Source organism: Manis javanica, chromosome 5 (genome assembly GCF_040802235.1).
Source record: "Manis javanica isolate MJ-LG chromosome 5, MJ_LKY, whole genome shotgun sequence".
In the NCBI taxonomy this organism is placed as follows: Eukaryota; Metazoa; Chordata; class Mammalia; order Pholidota; family Manidae; genus Manis; species Manis javanica.
In genome coordinates, this window is record NC_133160.1 from 22583480 (window position 1) to 22605981 (window position 22502).

Consider the following 22502-nt stretch of genomic DNA (forward strand, 5'->3'; position numbering starts at 1 on the left):
GCTCATGTTCCACGGTGCAGAGCAGAATCACTATTCTAACAGTTCCCCTCCCTTCCACTGTTCTTTCATATAACATCAACTCAAACAAATTCAACTGTATTTTGGAAGCAACAATGTGTTAAATATTTTTTAGACTTTTTACTTTTAAAATAATTATTACTCAAAGGATGTTGCAAAAATCATTCAAAAATCTCATGTACCCTTCACCAGTATCCCACAATGCTGATATGTTATATAGCTAAGTACAATTATCAAAGAATTATCAGAAAATTGACACTGGTGCATTACTGCTAACTACAGACTTTATTCAATTTCCACCAATTTTTAAAGCTTGTGTGAATGTATAGTACTACACACTTTTGTCCCATATGTACAGAACTATCCCAACACCACATAAGAACCGCTTATGTTAACTCCTGCATTTGCACCCACCTACCTGGCTCTGTCTTCTAGCAACTACTATCTGTTTTCCATATCTGTAATTTTGTCATTTCTAGAATGTTATACAAATTGAATCATGCAGTATATAATCTTTTGATATTGACTTTTTTCTCTAAGCATATGCCCCTAAGGTCCAACCAGCTTGTTGTATGCATCAATAAACCATTTTCTTTATATAGCTAAGTAAGCAAAATATTTTAAAAGTTTACAAGAGTAAAATAATTCTGAATTCCAATAAAAGTTTACTTATTAAAAGAGACAACTCAGAACTTTGGGAAATTTAATGCTTATTTGATTGACATTATCTGAATTGAACCAACCACCAAAAAAGCTTCCCAGACATTCATTCAAGCAAGAACAGGGTATCCTCCATAAATATCTGATTTTCTAAATGACCAAATCCAGTGAAAAAAAAATTCACGGGACTTACCCCATCCAGGTGGCAAGGGACCAAGGGGATCATATTCTTTATTTTGTGATGTAGCAAACAAATCTTGATTCTATAATGAATAAAATGGTGACATAATAAACAACTTAAACAGATATCTTGAGGGCAAGCTTACTTGTTTTGATAAGATACCCCTGGCCACATGCAACATAACATACTCTTACAGAGTTTGTATTTTAGGGAAATGTCACACAGTCACAGATAAATGCCAAAACACTATGGCAGAGAAAAAATGTCTTGGCAATTATTTGAAATTCAAATATTACAAATACATAATCCTTATCCCCAAATGACCATTTTTTTCTTCTTTAGCTATAAATCACTAAAATATATAAACCCTCAAATATATTTATAAATAACAGTACCCAGAAAGTCATCAGATAGCTCAGGAAAATCTATTTCTAATTCAAAAAGAGAGGATCACATACATAACATGTAATATGCAAAGAATTGTGAGAAGAGTTAGGGAGGGGAGCAGGAAAAAACAGGCTGTCAGATGAACAAAAGGAAAGAAGTCAGGCTGGCTGGTATTGAAAAGCCTCAATCTATACAGAGGACTTCTTAAATTTGTTTGCAAGGATCACATTAGTGGAGAGAAAGTTTGGCTAGATAAAAGGAAAGCAGGAGCCAACTAATGGAAAAAGCCAAAGTGATTCTGACTCTGTATAGGGTTACTGAATGTGTTTTGGTTTAAACATACAGTAAAGTAGGTATCATTTGTGCTTAGATTTGAAAAGCCCCTTCTTCTTCACAGTAAGATTAAGCAAATATATAATAGACTATCTCTCTACCTCCTTTTTTAATTATGAAGAAAATACACAAGTAAAATAGGACAGTGTACCCCATACACCCAGCACCAAGATTCAATAAGACTTTGCCAAATTTCTTTATATTTTTTCCTGTTTTCTTTGCTGAAGCAAAAATTAGTCATCATTTTACCCTTATGTATTTTAGTATACCTACCTAAAATTTGTGTACATTTTCTCACATAACCACAGTATCATGATCACACTAGCAAAGAATCTATGTTAATTTTATCATCTAATACCTAATCCTAATTAAAAGCCTCTGATTGCTTGTATGTTCAAATCAGACTCTAAATAGTCTTCACATTAAATTTGGTTATAGTTAAGCCTCTTAATTCTCAATGTATAGCACTTCCCCCCTTGGTCTTTTGGTGGTGGTGTTTTCTTCCTCCCATGGCACTGACTTAAAAGAAAATGGGTTAACTGAAAGTTTTAAAGCATATGAAAGGTTTTCCATTTCTGATTCAACAGCTCTTGGAAAGAGACTTGTCAAGAACTGTCTTTGCTCTTCCCAATACACACAATTATGAAAACAAGTTAGAGACATAGTGTGTGGGGGGTCCCGGGGATGACAGTGTAGCTCAGAGAAGACACATAGGGACGCTGTGGCATCTTGCTACACTGATGGACAGTGACTGTAAGGGTGTATGTGTGGGGGGACTCAATAATGGGGGTGAATGTAATAGCCACATTGTTTTTCTCATGAAACCTTCATAAGGTATATCAATGATACTGTAATAAAAATAAGTAAAAAAATAAATGAAAAGAAAAGGAGTGAGAGAAGGGAGGGTCACAGAGAAACACTACAAAAGGCTTTTAACCCTTGTTATAGAACAGGTCTGAAAAGTTTGGCATATGACAAACTATTCTGATAATTTTCTAACACCCAAGACTACCCCACTGGCTCTCCCTGGACAAGTAAGCTGGGACATGCACAACAAAGCCAAGGGCCAGGAAGAGCCATTACACAGTGTTCCATCACCAAACCTATCCATTCTGACAAGATGATGTGTTCATGAGAGTCCATTGACCTGTAACTAGGGTCAGAACAAAAGCCACTTCATATACCTAAAAAGACTTTCTCAGTAACATCCCACCACATTTTAAGTAGTTGGTATTAAGAATGTTCAACTCCTTCTATTCAGTTAATATCCCTGGCTATATTAAGAGTTAACTAAAACAGGTTGTTTAAGTTCTTTATGATTTAGAACTATTTTTATCAAGAGCAATGATTAAGAATTTCAGAAAACTGGTTAGATTATTTTAGATACATATGTATGTAGAGCAAATGAGTCAAAAAAAAAAAAAAGTAAATGACTCTTGATGAGGTTAAATAACTTAAAATTATATAGAGAAATAAACTGTGGAACCAACATTCAAACCCAGACGTGTCTCACTCCAAAGCCCATGGTCTTTCCACTGGTCACCCATGTGGAAACTAGCTTTAAAGAAGGCAGGCAAGCTAGGCATTCAAATCTAGAAAGAATTTGGCCAGGCATACCAAAGGTGATTGTAATTTAGAGAGAAAGGCAGATATAAAACATCATAGGGGGAAAAAATGAGGAGAGTACGGCAGACAAGAGACAAAAATTAATTTCTCTTCCCAAACCACTGGGAAGGGGAATAGAGTGACAGTTGCCAACAGAAGATAGTAGGAAAAATTGTTAAATGAAAGGAAATTACCTTAGTTATAACCAGATAGTGGAAGGAAGACTGCTAATAAAGGTGAATTTGCTTACATCAGTGAGTGGAAAGTATTATGGTGATGAGGTCCAACAAATATACAGGAATATGGGGAAAAGGAAAAAAGGTAACATCTAATGAGAACAGGAATTTACTGTGATGGATTGTAACAAAGATGATACTACTGATGGTGGAGGGGAAAAGATCAGAGTGGAGCGGGTAAGCTTCTCTTGAATTCTTAAAAGAGTTGGTTTTCTTCTGTTTAAGTTCCAAATATTACTCAAGCAACTCTTGTTTGGCACACAGAATCAACTTTCTCCAAGGATTATTTTCCTTTCCTCAGAGGAAACATATGTGATACTTCACAATTTGAGAGACTGCAAAACTCCTACTGCTGAAGACTGCATAACAGAATACATTTTGATGTGTTTATGTTACAAGTATTACTCTAAAGGAAAACATGTAAAATTTCTTATCATTTCAAGAAAGGAAATGTTTTTATACCAAAGATAATAGTTTTGAAGCTGGAAAAATTTGTTTAGCATAATCCTATAAAGAATCCATTCTTTTTAGTCTAGAATACCAAATAACTTATTGGGAAAACTTTACATTTATATGTTACAGTTAATATGGTTTATATGTTATGATTTATATGATTCATTCTATACAACCACTTCAAAGTCAAGTAAATGTTTTAATTCTTTTCAGATTGCTTGGATTTACTTTTTCTATTCTTGTGCTCATGGATTTTTTTTATTTGGTATCATTAATATACAATTACATGAGCAATATTATGGTTACTAGATTCCCCTCATTATCAAGTCCCCACCACATACCCCATTACAGTCACTGTCCATCAGCATAATAAGATGTTATAGAGTCACTACTTGCCTTTTCTGTGCTATACTGCCTTTCCTGTGCCCCACCCTACATTATGTGTGCTAATCACAATGCCCCTTATTCCCCTTATCCCTCCCTTCCCACCCACCCTCCCCAGTCCCTTTCCTTTTGGTAACTGTTAGTCCATTCTTGGGTTCTGTGAGTCTGCTGCTGCTTTGTTCCTTCAGTTTTTACTTTGTTCTTATGCTCCACAGATGAGTGAAATCATTTGGTACTTGTCTTTCTCCACCTGGCTTATTTCACTGAGCATAATACCCTCTAGCTCCATCCATGTTGTTGCAAATGCTAGGATTTCTTTTCTTCTTATGGCTGAATAATTCCATAATTCCATTGTGTATATGTACCACTTCTTCTTTATCCATTCATCTACTGATGGACACTTAGGTCACTTCCATTTCTTGGCTATTGCAAATAGTGCTGTGATAAACATAGTGGTGCATATGTCTTCTTAAAACTGGGCTCCTGCATTCTTAGGGTAAATTCCTAGGAGTGGAATTCCTGGGTCAAATGGTATTTCTATTTTGAGTTTTTTGAGGAACCTCCATACTGCTTTCACAATGGTTGAACTAATTTACATTCCCACCAGAGGTGTATGAGGGTTCCGCTTTCTCCACATCCTCACCAGCATTTGTTGTTCCTAGTCTTTTCTATGTTGGCCATCCTTACTGGTGTGAGGTGATATCTCATTGTGGTTTTTATTTGCATTTCCCTGATAATTAGCGATGTGAAGCATCTTTTCATGTGCCTGTTGGCCATCTAAATTCCTTCTTTGGAGAAGTGTGTGTTCATAACCTCCGCCCATTTTTAATTGGATTATTTGCTTTTTGTTTGTTGAGGTGTGTGAGCTTTTTATATATTTTGGATGTCAACCCTTTATCAGATCTGTCATTTATGAATATATTCTCCCATACTGTAGGATGCCTTTTTGTTCTGCTGATGCGTGTTCTTTGCTATACAGAAACTTTTTAGCATGATGTAGTCCCATTTGTTCATTTTTTAATTTTGTTTCCCTTGCCTGAGGAGATGGGTTCAGGAAAAAGTTGCTCATGTTTATATTCAAGAGATTTTTGCCTATGTTTTCTTCTAAGAGTTTTACGGTTTCATGACTTATATTCAGGTCTTTGATCCATTTCGAGTTTACTTTTGTGTATGGGGTTAGACAGTAATCCAGTTTCATTCTCTTGCATGTAGGTGTCCAGTTTTGCCAGCACCAGCTGTTGAAGAGGCTGTCGTTTCCCCACTGCATATCCATGGCTCCTTTATTGTGTATTAATTGACCATATATGCTTAAGTTTATATCTGGGCTCTGTAGTCTGTTCCATTGGTCTATGGGTCTGTTCTTGTTTGTGCCCATGGATTTTAAGTTGTCTTAAGGTACTGTTTGTTTGTTTGTTTTTAACATTAACAAAGCAAAGGATGTTCAACTTCAGGAAATTTTAAAGAAAGAATTTATCACATACACAGAACATTCAAGACAAGGTCTAAAAATATCTACAGCACCAGCAACTGGGTTGCCATCCTAGCTCTACCTTCTTTGTAGTGCTTTACAGTTCATTTGCAGGAAAAGGTTAAAAACCAAATACTCTTTATTAGTTGTATAATATAATAGGCTACTCACCCCATAAATGAATCTCTGGTTAAACTGCTGCATTGCTCCTTGAAGTTGACTACGTTGGAGCTGCCACTGTTCATAGTTCCGGACAGATTCCAATGTTGGCCTCTGCCACGTTGTTGTTCTTGTGAAGTGATCAACATAATAAATACGTCCCATGTTGTCAACTCGCCGTTCCCAGCTAAGTCAGAACAAAAACAACCTAAGTCAACAATTACATGTGAAACTGGTAAGAACTGAACAGGACTTACCTTGGCCCTGTTGCAGGCTTGGTAAGATTTTACCATAAGTAACTACTTCTGATTTACCTAAATTCTTTTTTTTTTTGTTTTATGTATTTTTAAATGGTCTGTGAGCTTAAGAGGAATGTCACTAAAAATTTCTTTCTTATAAGTTCTGAAGGTGTATATCAGTGAGGTTTTTAAAACATAATGCATATAGAGTAAGTCTGAAACAATTATTAAGAAAACAATTTCTTTCCAATGTTGTTTTGACTATTGCAATTCTAACAGGGACACAACTGTATTTATATAGCATTTCACAGATATCAAAAAGCACTTTTCCACAATAATACAACTGTACTATTTATTGTTTCAAATCAGTGCATAGTATTAACTCAACATTGAACACTAACTTGATTTCCACCTGGTTGAATGTGTACGGTTGTTTATTACAAATAGTAAAATAGCAAATATCTTTAGCTACATAAAAAATTGCTTTCTTTCTTTGGAGGATTACTAAGGGTATATGCATTGTTATGCTTATATACACTTTCTGTAAGAGTTGTGACTCATTTATACTCCCACCAGCAATGTTGTGAGGTAAAGTTCCTCCACAATCTCACAAACACTGGATATTATCTGCTAATTTAACAGGTAAAACAGTATTTTTTAGATTGTGTGAGATTACTAGGAAGAGTAAATATTTTCCCATATTTGCTACTGACTACACTTGACTAACTATTTTATATAGTGTAAATGTTTTAATGCTTAATTCCATGCTTAATACTTAATATATCTTTTAATTCCTTAAGTACTTTGCAATGACTTCACTATTATATACTAATGTTTTTTATACAACTGGGACATTGTCTTCATATATATATGATAGGAGCTATTATTATTACTCAGTTAAAGATAATTACTGTTGAAGAAACTAATCCTAAAACCCTGTGGTTTGAGCCAGGTAAAGTTCAGAAAGGAAAACTTGGAAGTTGCAAGACTTACAGAAATCTTTGGGTCAGAAATGAGTGAAAACAAAAATCATTCATCGTGCTCAATTCTCTCTCTTCTTTCTACTTTGCACACACCACAAAACAAAGTGGACAAAGAAAAAACTCAAGGGGAAAGTAAGAATGTCAGGCAGATTTTATACAGGTATAATCTGTAGATCTGATTAAATACCTTTTGTTCTTCTTTAATTCAGATACTTACCCAGGAGGTAGAGGTTCTGGTCTATCCCATGTTGTCCTTTTTTCAATGTGATCTACATAGTAAACTCGTCCATGTTGGTCCATTCTCTGCTCCCAACTAAAACACAAAATTAAAGAGGTTGGTATGGCATTTGTATGAGTAGCCCGACTTTTTAATCCTGTCTTTATCTTTTTCTCATATTAGGAGACCATTATTACAGAACTGAGCCAAATAGCATGTCAGCATATAAAGAAGATCCTAAAGATTTTAGTAATAAAGTCAGGAAGTGTTATCCTGAGGGTGACACACAATGAAATGAGATTTCTTCTGCAGAAGTATCTGCTCAGGATATGCCAGTATTTCTAAACAGGCTTGAGATCAATGCACTCAGAAGACAAAATCTGTCTTAATTTTATCACGGTATACTTGAGTGGAAAAGAAAGCTGTAATTAATGTTATGAAATCTGAAGACTGAGCTGCTGAGGGCAAAAGATTGTTTGGGTTATAGAAAAACTGAAACCAAAGCATAGGACTTTATCAGATGTGTCTCTGTACAGTCCAACAAAGTCAGTCTGAGTATTCAAGTCTTAGTAGGTTTACTCCCAAAGTAACGAACAGAGGAAAAAACCATCATAGCTTAGAAGTACCAATTACAAAAGCACCCTGTTCCTCTTTGTTCATCTCTTTTACAGAAAACTTTCTAATTTGGCTTCCCATGCAGGCTTTGCAAAAGGAAAAGGGCCTAACTATCCACGTAAGTAATATAATCTGTTTGGCAATTAAAATTCTCATCATGAGTTTATTAATTTATCAGGCAGTCAATCTTGACTAGCATTCTATGCTCTGGATTAATTTGAATGCTAATATGTGTGTGTGTGTGTGTGTGTGTGTGTGTATATATATATATATATGTATATATATATACTATTAGAGTATTACTAATTTTTAAAATAATCAGTAGAAATTAAAATAGGATTATGAGTTTCCTAAATTATTACTTTGATGTGACTTTATAATGGAAAAATTTTATTTTAAAAATCCCAAAGAAAAAGCAATATGAATTTGGTGACTAGTTTATTATTTAGCCTTGATCAACTTCCTATGGTATAGAGTCCTTCAAAAACTACAAAAAAAAAAAAAATTCTTCCACTTTACTCTGAAAATAAGGGGGAAAGTTCCAAATGTGCCAAGTTTTTATTCAATTTGACTCTAAACCCTCACCGCAAAGTCAGTTACAATTGCTTGATGAAGATTTTTTAAGGAATGGATTTTAGTACTATCTTCCTTATAAATAAATATATGCAGAAGCCTCAAGAACAAATGTTAACCAGAAACAGTTACTCACCCAGGTGGTAGGGGAGCCTGAGGTACAGGATTTAATGGCCTAGGGCCTGAGCCTCCAGATATAGTAAGAGGAATTATTAATCCAGATGTTGCTCCCTCAGATGTGTTTGAATTTGTATTTGTTGGTGGCAGAGAGCCTGTACTAGATCCATCACTTTCAGAAGTGGCAGATGGTGAACCATTCACAGATGCTATTTGAAAATTGGGAGAAAACAGGAAAATAGTATTTTTCAGAAATCTAAATTCAGGATAGAATTTTAACTTTAAAAAATAAAAATGCAGACAAGAGAATGTGAAATTTAAAACGTGGATATGCAGGTGAAAATTACTTCAAATAAATGATAGGAATTAGCGAATGGTACCATTTAACAGGCTGTTCGCAACTTCTTTGGTTCATCTACCCATGTCTAATTAATTATGAAGCATATACAGATTTAATTCCTGATGGCACAGAAAACAAAAAACTTTCAGAATAGAAAAGCATTGGTATCCCTTGGTGTTGTAAGTTCACTTAGTGATTTTATAGATCCTTAAAACTGTCTTTCCTAGGAAACCCTATAGATGAGAGACCAATTTCTGATGTTAGTCATAATATGGAAGTTCTGATAAGCAATATTCTTACAAATAGGTATTAAGTATATATTAACATCTTCAAGAAATACTCATTGACAAAACAATTCTTGGAGGAAGCCATCAATTTTATGACAAAGTAATATACAATCTTAGAGGTTGGGAAAATATAGAAAACACAATTATTTACAGAAAAGAAGGTAAAGATGTATAATTAAACACAAAGTAATTTAATAAAATGATCTGTGGACAACAAACTTATTTTCTGATAATGTTTGGCTTAATTATTTTACATTTCCTATACTAGCAGAGGGAAATATAAGATCAAAGATTTGTTCTCACCAGTCAAGAAAAATGAATAATCTAACATGTAGATGTTTACCTTTTCATTATATGAAATACTTCATTTGTTGTATAATTTTTGCTTCAAAATCTGATTATCATTTAGCATTGTTGGGCTAGTTGCCATTTACTAATTGTCTTTTTAAAGGATATATTGAGACAAAGCAAACAGGTACTTGACTGTATGACATGCTTATGTCCACACAGTTACAAACCCTGCTGGGAAACTGAAAATTTATCTGTATTGCCTATACTTTAAATAATGCACATGTGACTCTAATCTCCCTCTCTCCTTATTTCTCATTTTCAACAGAGCACTTGCCTCAGTAATGTTACCTAGAGGAATAACTTAGGGAAAAGGCATGTCTTGGTTACTACAGAAAGATCATTCTTAGCTAAAATATTGAGTGTAAATATACAGCTAGAAAACCAACCTACAAGGGTCTCTTGACACTTACCTGAGGATTAATTCCCAAGCAACATTATTTGCGTTCACAGTACCTGGTCTACGTGGGGTAGGTGGAGGTGGACGTGAAGGTCTTGGAGGCCTAGAAGGTTTGAAACCACCATTTGAGAGTGATGGAGAATTATTCCCATTGATTCTCCTATTTTCACCAGACCCTGCGTCCTCAGGGTCATCTGATCCATTTGTGTTCACTCTAAATAAGAAGTGGGGAAAGAGAGGGGAGAGAGAATGCTCTTTGAATTTTACCAAAAACCATCAGAAAAGCCAAACCCGAAATTTTAGGAGCTTGAGAAAAGCTTTCTATTTTCTGGACAGCCTTATCAAATACATAAACAGCCTTTGGGTAGAGTCTTATATATAACCTCACAGCCCATCCAGAAACAGGCAGGGGTTTCCCAAGGGCCCAGAAACACTTAGGACCTTTAAAAATGGTTAGGTATGCTGACTCAGATTTCAAATAAGTCTTTGGAGGCTCTGTATATAAGCAGGAACAGAGATAAATTCTCAAAATTCCAATGCCTTAAGAAAGGGCACTATTTTACCACAAATACAGATAATGTCACCATCATCATCTTGGTTTCCATTGGCTTTTAGTATTATTCAAGCTTAGGGTAGGGCTGACTGTTCCATAGCAAGAGAAACAACTATACCTATTTCCCAGGGACAGGGTTGCTCTCCCTCCAACCATGATATACAAAATGTTCAAAGTTAGTGATCTAGAGTAGAGGCGGCCACAGAACTTTTTTAAAAAGAGCTATCATTTATTCAAAGCAATGACATCAACTGAAGAGAAAGGGGAAGGACACTAACAGGAAGTGTCAGAATGAAAATTACTACTGTTATCAGCTAAGTACAGTTTATTCTTTTTCCCAGGGGGATCCAGTCATGAATTAGAAAGCAGAGTGTAGTGTGAGTTAGCTAAGCTCTAATACCTACTACTGGGTAAGCAGCAAATCACTACACAGTATTAATCTACACCCCTGACCTTCAGAACAAGCCTAAAATAAATAAAACCTAACAGATTTAAGAAACCAAAATAGAGGAGCAGCACCATGTATTAATTTTCTATGTCCCGCAGAAGTTCTATAGGGCCTTTCTTCTTAAAGTATGGATTTGGGCCCGAAGCAAGGGCAACACAGAAAGAAGGTTTTGTTAGAAATGCACAATCACGGACTCTACTCCCAGGATCCACTATATCAGAATTAGCATTTCTTTTTTTTTAATGTATTGTAATTCATAACTACAGGGATTTGCTCTAACAACAGCATTACATTTATTCAACAGCTCTTGTTGAATTTTTTGTGTATGTGTGATTTTTTTTATTTTGGTATCGTTAACGTACAATTAGTTGAACAACATTATGGTTACTAGATCCCCCCCATTATCAAGTCTCCACCACATACTCCATTACAGTCACTGTCCATCAGCGTAGTAAGATGCTATAGAATCACTACTTGTCTTCTCTGTGCTGTACAAGCCTCCCCATGTGCCCCACCCACATTATGTCTGCTAATAGTAATGCCCCCCCCTTTCCCCCCCTTATCCCTCCCTTCCCACCCATCCTCCCCAGTCCCTTTCCCTTTGGTAACTGTTAGTCCATTCTTGGGTTCTGCGACTCTGCTGCTATTTTGTTCCTTCAGTTTTTTTTTTTTTGTTCTTATATTCCACAGATGAGTGAAATCACCTGATACTTGTCTTTCTCTGCTTGGCTTATTTCACTGAGCATAATACCCTCTAGCTCCATCCATGTTGTTGCAAATGGTAGGATGTTTTCTTCTTATGGCTGAATAATATTCCACTGTGTATATGTACCACATCTTCTTTATACATTCATCTACTGAAGGACACTTAGGTTGCTTCCATTTCTTGGCTATTGTAAATTGTGCTGCAATACACATAGGGGTGCTTATGTCTTTTTGAAACTGGGCTGCTGCATTCTTAGGGTAAATTCCTAGGAGTGGAATTCCTGGGTCAAACGGTATTTCTATTTTGAGTTTTTTCAGGAACCTCCATACTGCTTTCCACAAAGGTTGAACTAATTTACATTCCCACCAGCAGTGTAGGAGGGTTCCCCTTTCTCCACATCCTCGCCAACATTTGTTGTTGTCCGTCTTTTGGATGGTGGTCTTGGTGCTTTTTTAAGAGACAGAACAACTGGTAGAAATGGACCAAATGTGGGAAATTGAGGTTTCTGGTTCTGACTCTATTATTGATAAGTCATACAACCAAATACATTATTTAATCTCTTGGCACCTTTCCAAAGTTCATTACCTGGAGTAAACGATTTCTTAAAAGCCTTCTCAGCTAGAAAATGGATACTAAATTTGCATATTTGGTGCTAGTCAAGTTTTAGGGGTATGTGAGGGAGGAGGAACATTCAAGGCATGTGGTAAATCTGTTATGTCAAAGTTAAAGCAATGGATTCTAAAAATGGTATGTTGTTGGGGATTAAAATCTTGGACATTTTAACATCCATGCTGTTCACCATTCTAATATCTTGGTTTCAGTTCCTCAACATAGTTATCTGACAACCTGTGTCGTAGATAACTCCTTAAATTTCTTAATTAGAATTGTTCCTTCTCTTGTATCTTAAACTCTGAAATCCTTCTACCCACAACTTCTAATCTTTCTGCCTCCTACTCTATCATTTTTCAGTTTCATCATGACCTTTAATCCTCTTTATCTTCATAGTCCATCAGCTCCCTTCAAGTCTCACTTGGGCGCCATCACAGGTTACTTTCTCTAGCACCTTTAATTCCTTTGCTATTGCCCAACATGACCCACCCCCAAGCAATTTTTCATTACAACTAATCCTTCATTTTGCTTGTTCCACCACTGTTTTCTGGGGCCAAGAAGTAATGCTGGAATGTCCCAGTTGAAAAATCAGGTATATTTCAGTAACATAAATAAGCTAGGCAAAGTACTAAATTAAAGGGGCAGGCTGTTCTACAAAACATTCTGATAAATATTCCCATAGGCCCAGTAAGGAAAAGTACTGAGGTTTTCATTTCCAGTGACTCAAAAAATAAAGTTTTTTCTTTTTTCCTCCTGTTAGTGTTTGTGCTGCTATAGTGAGCACTTTTTTCCTGTTAAAAAGAAGAAATCACAGCTCAAGTCTCCTGGAGTTGAAGAATTAGAAATGACAGATGACTATCACAACCTACACGACAGGTTCACCAGGATTGGTGCAATGGTATTAAAATTAATAGTAATAAAAAATTAGTAATATTTTGATAGGACGAATAGCTTTTACTAGGTCCTATACAACATATAGACTAAGCAAAAAATAGAAAAGAATTGAAATCATGCTTCTGCAGTCTGTATCTCTTTATTCTGGTAGACTTCAGTTTCCTAAAGCTTGATCAGTTCAAAGAGAGTAGGGCAACATAGGCTACAGTTCACAATATTTAAGAACTTCAACTGGGCTATCCAAACTACTTGGAAATCAATCATTTCCTACATCTTTAATCTATTCCTGGCCACATTCCCAATGAAAACCTTTTCCATCTCCTCAAATATCTAATTGCAATCCACAGATGTCTCTGAGTCTACCTTTTCCCTAAAATGACTATCAGCTATCCTTTAACTTTCTTTACCTACTTTAAAATTTCTCTGCATCCTGGATTTCAGCCTATGTCTTCTAGGACTTTCCACCATCATTTAACATCTTTCTTTTATGTTTCATTACCTTCCTTCTTCCAGATCTTTCCTCTCAATTCACAAATATAATTGAACCTCTCAACCTAAAACACTTCCTCAATCCCAACTACTCCTCAAACTGTTCTATCATTCTCCTTTTCTTCAGTATAATTTTCTGCGTTTATGCAATTAATGTATTTAGTACATTTTAATTTGTAAAAGGTTTTCAAAGGAAAAAGTAACTTGTAATTATAATTATAAAATAAAAAATTACCTTCAATCCTACACTCTGGAGATTATTGCCATTAAAATGGGATCATCTATTACTGGTCCTTTTTTTGTTGGGTATGACTGTGATCATACAAACTTTCATATCCTAAGCAAATTTTTCTTTTGTTACTCATTGTATACTGGGCATTTCCCCAAAATTATTCAAAAACATTTCTAAGAACTGTACAGTAATCGAACACATAGATACAATTTAATCATCTTTTCTTTTTTTTTTCAGGGGTGTATGTGGTAGTGGGATGGGTCAGGGGGTGCACCTTCTATTTCCTTCAGATAGACAATAGCTGGGTCAAAACATGCAAATACTGTGAAGCCTGAAATATGGACTGCTAAAATTAGAAGAAAAGTTAAGGTAATAATTATCTGTTCTCCCATCATCTAGATAGGAAAATGCCTATTTCATCACCATGAAATATTTAGTACTTTTATATCTTTGCCAATTTGGTAAATAAAAATGCTAATCTTCAACAGTATCTTATTTACAGGCCATCTGTTTCTTCTTTCATGAACTGTTTATAAGACTTTCACACATTTTTTAGATTAATAGTTTTCCCTATTACTAGTAAGAGCTTTCTATAATCTGAAGATACTAATTTATCATTTCTCATATTCATCAAATATTTGTCCTTTGATTTTAATTTTATATTTTAAATATACAACTTTATTATTTCTGTATAATTAAATTTATTCAGAAATAAGCTATGCAAATTTTCTTTTCTTCTAAAGGTTTTATAGTTACATTTTTTTATATCAATTTTAAAATCAACCTGGAATCTACTCTGACCTTGGAATGAGCTGCAGCTCTAACCTAATTTTTCTTTTCCCACACAGCCACTCTTCCCTGGCTTGATTAGTCTAAGACCTCATTCTCTTCTGCAGTATTATAGTGTTAAATATCCCATCTTTTAAAAACATTTTTCTCTTAACTTCTGTGACACTGCTTTTCTAATCTTTTATTGCTACTTCTTACCATCTCTTCTTGAGTTTGTCTTCCTCCTAGACTATCTCTAAAATGATTCCCAAATCAGAATCTCTAATCTGTGTCTCATTCCCATCCTCTAGTACCTAACTACCAACCATAGGAGATCTACAATAACTCTCCAACCCTAAGACTACTCTTACTCCTACATTCTTGTTCTGTGGGTAACACTACTGTCCTCCCACTTTGACTTTTCTTCTCTCCTGTGCTTCTTGATACTCAGTACTTAAGTCCCATTGAGTTCACTTCCACATTCTTTCTCTACTATTCTATCCCCAGTGCTCCATTATCTCTCAATGGATAACTGTTAAAAACTTCCCATAAAGGTCTTCCCATCTTCACTCACCACCATATAATCCAAACTATACATGACTACAAAGTAAAATAATTTCTCCTATGCAGTTCTGATTATACCAATGTCCTGTTCCAAGTATTTTTAGAGACATTCCTCTCAGCAGAAAAAGATTCTATAACACTATACATGCAAACTGAAATCTCTACTTGGGTCCAACCTATGTAATAGGAAAAATAACTAACAATTATTGAGTGCTAAGCACTTACATGGGGAGGAAAGGCATCCTACTTCAGGCAGCAGTAAAACATGATAATTATGAGCTCAGCCTCTGAAGGTGGGAAGTCGCAGGTTCAAATGTACCATTTATATTATTAACTCAGGCAAGTTCCTGTACCTTTCTAAGCCTCAATTTTCTTGCAACCTATAAAAATGATACCTACCTATCTCATAAAAATGTTTAGGGATTAATTTAAATGACAGAGGACATGCTCAACATACTGCCTGAGACATAATAAGAGGCATAATATTGATTGATTCTACTCTCAAATTCACCTTCTATTTCCTGCTTTCAATTACTCTATTTTCAGCTAAAAGCTGTGACAAAGATTTCCAATGAAACACGCCGTATTCTTCTCCACCTTCATGCATGTTTTTCTTCCCTCTATCTACAATTCTTTCCTCTCTCTAATTCCCTCAAGACATATATATCCTAATTATAATTGTATTTTATGGACTTAAATCAAATGCTATTTCTTCCATAAGTTTTTACACATTTCATTTTATACAGATTTACATTTTTAAATGCAATCATATATTATTTTCCAATAGTAAATAAATGAACAGAAATCAAGATTAAACTAGCTCTGAAGTAAAAAACTGTAAGATTAAGATGGGGTGACATTTCTGGCAAATTCTGCAAGCATGGATTTTCAAGAAACAGACTTGTTTACCTACATAACTGAAAAGATTTCCCATTATAGCATGTTGTAATCTAAGAAATATCTGTACATCTAACCACAGTGGTTCTCGAGTGTAGGTCCTGGTCTAAGAGGACCAGCACCACCTGGGAACTTGTGAGAAATGCAAATCTCTGGCTCCACGCTAGACTGACAGACTGGAAACCGGACATGAGGCTCAGCAACCAGTGTTTGAACAAGTCGTCCAGGTGATTCTAATGCTCTCTGAAGTTGGAAAAACACTGCCATACTAAAATAGAATGGGTGGTTTTTAGTTCCTTTAGTAAGTGGGTATGAAGTTAAAACCTGAATTGGATTTTGAAAACCAATATAGAAACCCACACACTTTATAAAATTCAGTGTGAACTCACTACCACCACTATATTTGAAAAGCAATTGGCTATTATGGGCTAATACAGCTTTATTCCTTCGCTCCACAATCTTACCTCTGCTTATCTGACAAAACAAATATATTTGACCTATATAAAAACTCAGGTGTTTATGAACAGGATAAAGAATCCTGGAGAACCAAGATGCTAATACAGTAAAGTCTTAAAAGAAATATACAAATGAAAAAGTAACAATCAAGAAGGCATCTAACAATAAAATCTTAAACACCAAGCACCACAAACCACCTTGATACTTCGTAAAAATGACAAGACAAAACTGAGAAATATAAAATATCCAGCACACTACAGAAGAAAACAGACCAACAAGACTACACTCATAATACACACAATGCTTGAATTAGAACAAAAAGGTGAAACAATCCAAAGCAGTTTAGTAAATTTCCTAAATGATAACTGGGTGAGGGAAAGAAGCAGCCCTTGTTCACTGGATATATGTTGTCCTGCTTTTTTTAGGCTTACAATTATGAAATCTATATATAAAAGCAAAGGGCGAAAGGAAATCATTGTCATGACTGTGTAGTGACATTTAAATAGCATTTGACAGTTTACAAAATGCTTTTTAAACCCATCATCTCAGAGGTATGCTTTCTGGAATAAAAACTAATGCAAAGGAATTCATACTTAACACAGATAAGCTCAAACATTAATCTAGCAGCCTCAGAAACCTAGAATACACTGCTCCTCAAATTATTTATGACAATGACTCACTTGGGAAGATGTAAAGCACTGATTAAATAAATAGCATGAAGCTTGGGCTCTAGGAATGCCTTTCCAAGAAATTTATAGCTATCTAGAGCGTTTTCATCAAAGTATTTTAAGAGAGTTGCAAAAAAAGAAGCAAGAGTGGCACAACAGAACCTTTGAATGGGCATATAAAACACTCTCATTTATGCAAAAATACAGATTTATTATGCAAAAGAGGAGTTACCTGATCAAAGTAAACTGAAATATTCAAATATTTTTATATGGAAAATTTCAGCAATTCACAAACTTCTAATAAACAAAAATAAAAAGAGGCCAAGACACACAAGCTACCTTCCAGTCTACAGAGATATTTATGTGACTTAAAAACCTTCTCTATTGTTTTGTAGTAACAGTGAAAAATAAAAGCAGCTACTGTTCTCTCAGCAAGAGTTACTACTCCTTAATATTCTACCTCTTGTGAGACTAGCATAGGAGATGAGTGTTTGATACAGGAGTGACTCTCTGAAGGTAAATCTCTTATTAGGTAAAAAAGAACAGTTTTATAAACTTTGATTTTCCTAGAGATCTTGATGAGTTTTCTTTTTAAAACATTTTACTATGAAACTTTCCATATTATCACAAAAACAGACTAGAAAAACTCCCATGTACCTATCAACTCAGTTTCAGCAGCCATAAACATTTTGTTCTACCTGTTCTACATACCCTTGTCTACAACATCTGATACTATAGTACTACATTTTTCTGGGTATTTTCCTTATAGGCTGTAACATCGCTTTTCTGGTTCTTCTCTTCTACTACTTCTGTGGTTCATCTCCTTCCTACCCATTGCTTACCAGCCTGAGAAAAACAAAGAACACAATGGGATTTTATAACTCTTAAGACATATTACTGTTTTAAGACTAGGATCATCATCTTACCTAATTTTATTTCTCATTACCAGTTTCCAGGATAACTAATAAAACAAGTAACATTTAAGTCAGTTAACAAACCAAGGCATTCAACACTTTTCCAGCCCTAAAAGGGAACATGGACAGGCACATAAAAGTGCCAAATCTAGGCTAAGAGCAAACAGCTGGTACAAATCTCTGCCTTTTCTAATGAAGTCCACAAGATACCACAACTATCTGTGACTTTCACATATACCTAAAGCTTACATGTAGTTCAGCTTTCCTAGAAAAGAAATTTATCAACCCAATGATGGCTCTGGGAGTGTAAACTTCCTGCCTATAGGAAAGTGCCAGTATATCTACGTTCTATAAGCTGAAGGAAGTACTTGGGTATCCCTTGCCTACTCCAGAGAAGTGGGGTCAGATAAACCAAGAGTTTTGAATCTTTCAAAAACATTTCCTTTCTTACTTTGAGCTCATAATTTTTTCAACATCCCATTTTGTGAACTAACAGGAAAACTGAATTTTTAATTATAAAAATAATATGTATGCAAACTTACTGGGATATAATAATTTCTTATAAAATATTACACACTTGCTTTCATGGAAATGAATTTTTTAGCACTTCTTTCAATGCTTAATAATATCTTATTTTTTTAATGCAAGCTATCACTAAATTTGACATTAATCTTCCTTACATCATTATAGACCTTAAGTTGTTTTTAATTCAAGTATCACTGATATACAGTACTATACTGGTTTCATTCATTTATTCTTACATCAATATGAACTTGATATTTTGACTAAAATGAGTAGTCATCCTCTCTGATCTCTTTCTGCATTCTGTGGTAAGCAATAAGTGAACACTTACCTTGTTTCATCCATGGGTCTGGAACCATCATCATTCTGTGAAGCACCTTTAACATAAAAAAAATTTAGACAGAAAATTACTCTCAAAATGTGGTTTTCACCTTTTTCCTAAACACGCTATGTAAGCGAAGTCCTTTTCTAAATTAAATCGTTCTAGTAAAGAATATACTAGAACTTAAATTTCAATACGGCATTTAAAAGACTCAAATGTACATACGACTGAAATAAGTTTTAACAAAATTTTGTAAAAATACTTATCATAATGTGTAAAAAATGTTAATTAGTCAAGGTATTATTACTGTTCTACTTCTGCTTTTTTTTGAAATGTTTGATTTGAATTCAAATCTAGGACTTTTACATTTCAAATAGCTCACAAAAAGTCTGATACAGCAGGATAATGAATAAAATAGATTCTTAAAACAGAAAACCCAGCAACATCTCTCTGGAAAACAGGTCTAAAAAAAGATAATGTTTAAAAAAACTGCTACAGATTTTAGGGGATTAAAGATGGTGGTATGAGAGGTGAGATAGAGGACTTCTCCAAAAACTACATCTACTACAAATATATAGTTAATACAACTAATCCTAAAAGAGCAACAGGAAAGAAGGCTGCACCAGACTGCATACACCTAGAGAACACAGCAGACCTCAAGAAACAGAGTAACATACAAAAGCCTTGATATGGTGGGACCTAAGCCCTTCCCACACCCCAGCACATCTGTGGGAGGAAGAGAAATGGAGCGGGGAGGGGGTGGAAGCCTAGGACTGCTGAATACCCAGCCTTGGAGATATGCTTTCACAGCAGAAACCTACAATGCACGGTGCTCTGGAAGTGGGGTTGGAAAGCTAAGACAGGTGGAATACTTGGAGAAACTGAGATTCCAGCCATTTGTGGAGGACAAGGATCCACATCCAGCTACTCTAGGACAAAGGAAAGGTGGGTGGTCTGAGAGGCTTCCTAATGGCAAGAGGGCTGCTGAAGAAGCAGTGATTGCATGGAGCTTGCAACTTGGGAGAAGAGACAGATTGACAAGGTTGTCTGGGAGCACTCTCCACAGCAAGTTGGGAACTTTCAGAAGCTTGAGGGCTCCATCACCCCAGGTGGCTACATAGCTCCAAGGGCCCCCACTGTGATACACAGCAGGCTGCACCTTTCTCCTGGCCTGCCAGCTCACAAACTGGCAGTCCCTGCCCTGGGGTCAGGAGAGTCAGGTGGAGGCCCCATCTACAGCACTGACAAATGCAAAAAACAGAGGCTTGCACCTGTGTGCTCGGCCCACTGGTCTGACAGTGGAGACAGGCACTGCAGCCAGGAAGCAGGAAACACTTCTTTCCTCACCCCAGGTACCAGCACCGCTCCCCTGAAACCCCCAACATCACTCCAGGGGCTAAGCAGCACCAAAGACAAGAGTGTCTGGGCACTAGACAGCGCCACATACAAATACGAAATGTCAAAAGAACCTAGTTCAAAACGAAATCTCTCAAACACCAGAAAAAGGCCCAACTGAAACCGAACTCACCAATCTTCCTGAAAGAGAGTTGAAAAATAAAAATCACAAAAATGCTCATGGAGGTACAGAAAAATATTCAAGAACTCAGGGACGAATTTAGGATGGAGATTCAATCATTAAGAAATTCCGTATCTGAAACAAAACATACAATGGACAGATTTAAAAGCAGATTAGATGTAGTAGAAGAGATGGTAAATGGAATAGAAATTAGAGAAGAGGAATACAAAGAAGCTGAGGCACAGACAGAAAAAAGGATCTCTAGGAATGAAAGAATATTGACAGAACTGTGTGACCAATCCAAACAGAACAATATTCACATTATAGGGGTACCAGCAGAAGAGAGGGAAAAGGGGATAGAAAGTGTCCTTGAGGAGATAATTGCTGAAAACTTCCCCAATCTGGGGAATGAGATAGTCTCTCAGGCCATGGAGGTACACAGATCTCCCAACACAAGGGACCCAAGGAAAACAACACCAAGACATACAATAATTAGAATGGCAAAGATCAAGGATAAGGACAGAATTTTAAAAGCAGTTAGAGAGAGAAATAAGATCACATACAAAGGAAAACCTATCAGTCTATCATCAGACTTCTCAACAGAAACCTTACAGGCCAGAAGGGAGTCGCATGATATTATTAAATGCAAACAAACAGAAGGGACTTGAAGCAGGAATAATCTACCCGGCAAGATTATCACTTAAATCTGAAGGAGGGATTGAACAATTTTCAGATAAGGAAAAGCTGAGAGAATTTACCTCCCACAAACCACCTCTACACTGTATTTTGGAGGGACTGCTACAGATGGAGCTGTTCCTAAGACTAAATAGCTCTTACCATGGGAAATAAAACCACAGTAAAGAAAGCAGAACAATTACTTACTAAGCAGATGTAAAATCAAATAAACTACCCACAAAGTCAGTCAAGGGTTAGAAAAAGAGTACTGAATATGCATCACACCTAATATAGAAAGAATGGAGGAGGAAAAACAAGAACCTTTAGGTTGTGTTTGTAATAGCATACTGAGTGAGTTAAATTACACTGTTAGACAGTAAGGGAATTATCCTTAAACCTTTCGTAACCACGAATCTAAAGCCTGCAATGATAGTGAGCACACACCGATTGATAATCATCCTAAATGTAAATGGTCAGAATGGACCAATCAAAAAACAGAGTCACCGAATGGATTAAAAAAAACCAAGACCCATCTACACGCTGCCTACAAAAGACTCATTTCAAACCCAAAGACATACACAGACTGAAAGTAAAGGGATGGAAAAACATATTTCATACACCTAATAGGGAAAAAAAAAGCAGGAGTTGTAGTACTTACATCAGACAAAATAGACTACAAAACAAAAAAAGTCACAAGAGACAAAGAAGGACATTACATAATGATGAAGGGGTTGGTCCAACAAGAGGATATAACTATTATAAATCTCTATGCAGAGGACTCTCTTGTCCCTTCCTGGCATGAGCCAGGAGCTGTGTTCTTTCGAATTATCTCTAATAAAAGCCTCTGCCTTGCTCTTCTAAAAAAAAAAAATCTATGCACACAAAACAGGATCACTTATATATATGAAAGAAATACTAACAGAATTAAAGGGGGAAATAGAATGCAATGCATTCATTTTAGGAGAATGTAACACACCACTCACTCTAAAGGACAGATCAACCAGACCCTAAAGAATCAACTCCAAAAGTATAAGATCTGATATCTGAATTCAGCAAAGTTGCCAGATACAAAATTAATACACAGAAATCTGTTGCATTCCTCCTATACACTAACAATGAACTAGCAGAAAGAGAAATCAGGGAAACAATTCCATTCAGAATTGCATCAAAAAGAATAAAATACCTAGGAATAAACCTAACCAAGTGAAAGACCTATACCCTGAAAACTACAATACAAGAAACCCCTAAGAGAAATTAAAGAGGATA

At 35.7% G+C, this 22502-nt stretch overlaps 1 protein-coding gene across 5 annotated transcripts in view; it reads right to left on the reverse strand.

Annotated features, from left to right (window-relative positions):
- ITCH (itchy E3 ubiquitin protein ligase) overlaps window positions 1-22502 on the reverse strand; it is a 186457-nt gene that overhangs the window by 39018 nt on the left and 124937 nt on the right. For 3 of the 5 annotated variants that reach the window (XM_037012758.2, XM_073236698.1, XM_037012759.2), the window contains 6 exons: window positions 19055-19100; window positions 10060-10217; window positions 8648-8837; window positions 7324-7419; window positions 5897-6071; window positions 872-941 (listed from right to left, as the gene is read on the reverse strand). In XM_037012758.2, coding sequence (XP_036868653.1) covers window positions 872-941; window positions 5897-6071; window positions 7324-7419; window positions 8648-8837; window positions 10060-10217; window positions 19055-19100 — 735 coding nt within the window. Of the gene's footprint in view, window positions 1-871; window positions 942-5896; window positions 6072-7323; window positions 7420-8647; window positions 8838-10059; window positions 10218-19054; window positions 19101-20573; window positions 20678-22502 lie in introns of those variants that run through there. The other 2 variants (XM_073236699.1, XM_037012760.2) reach the window with 2 other exon arrangements.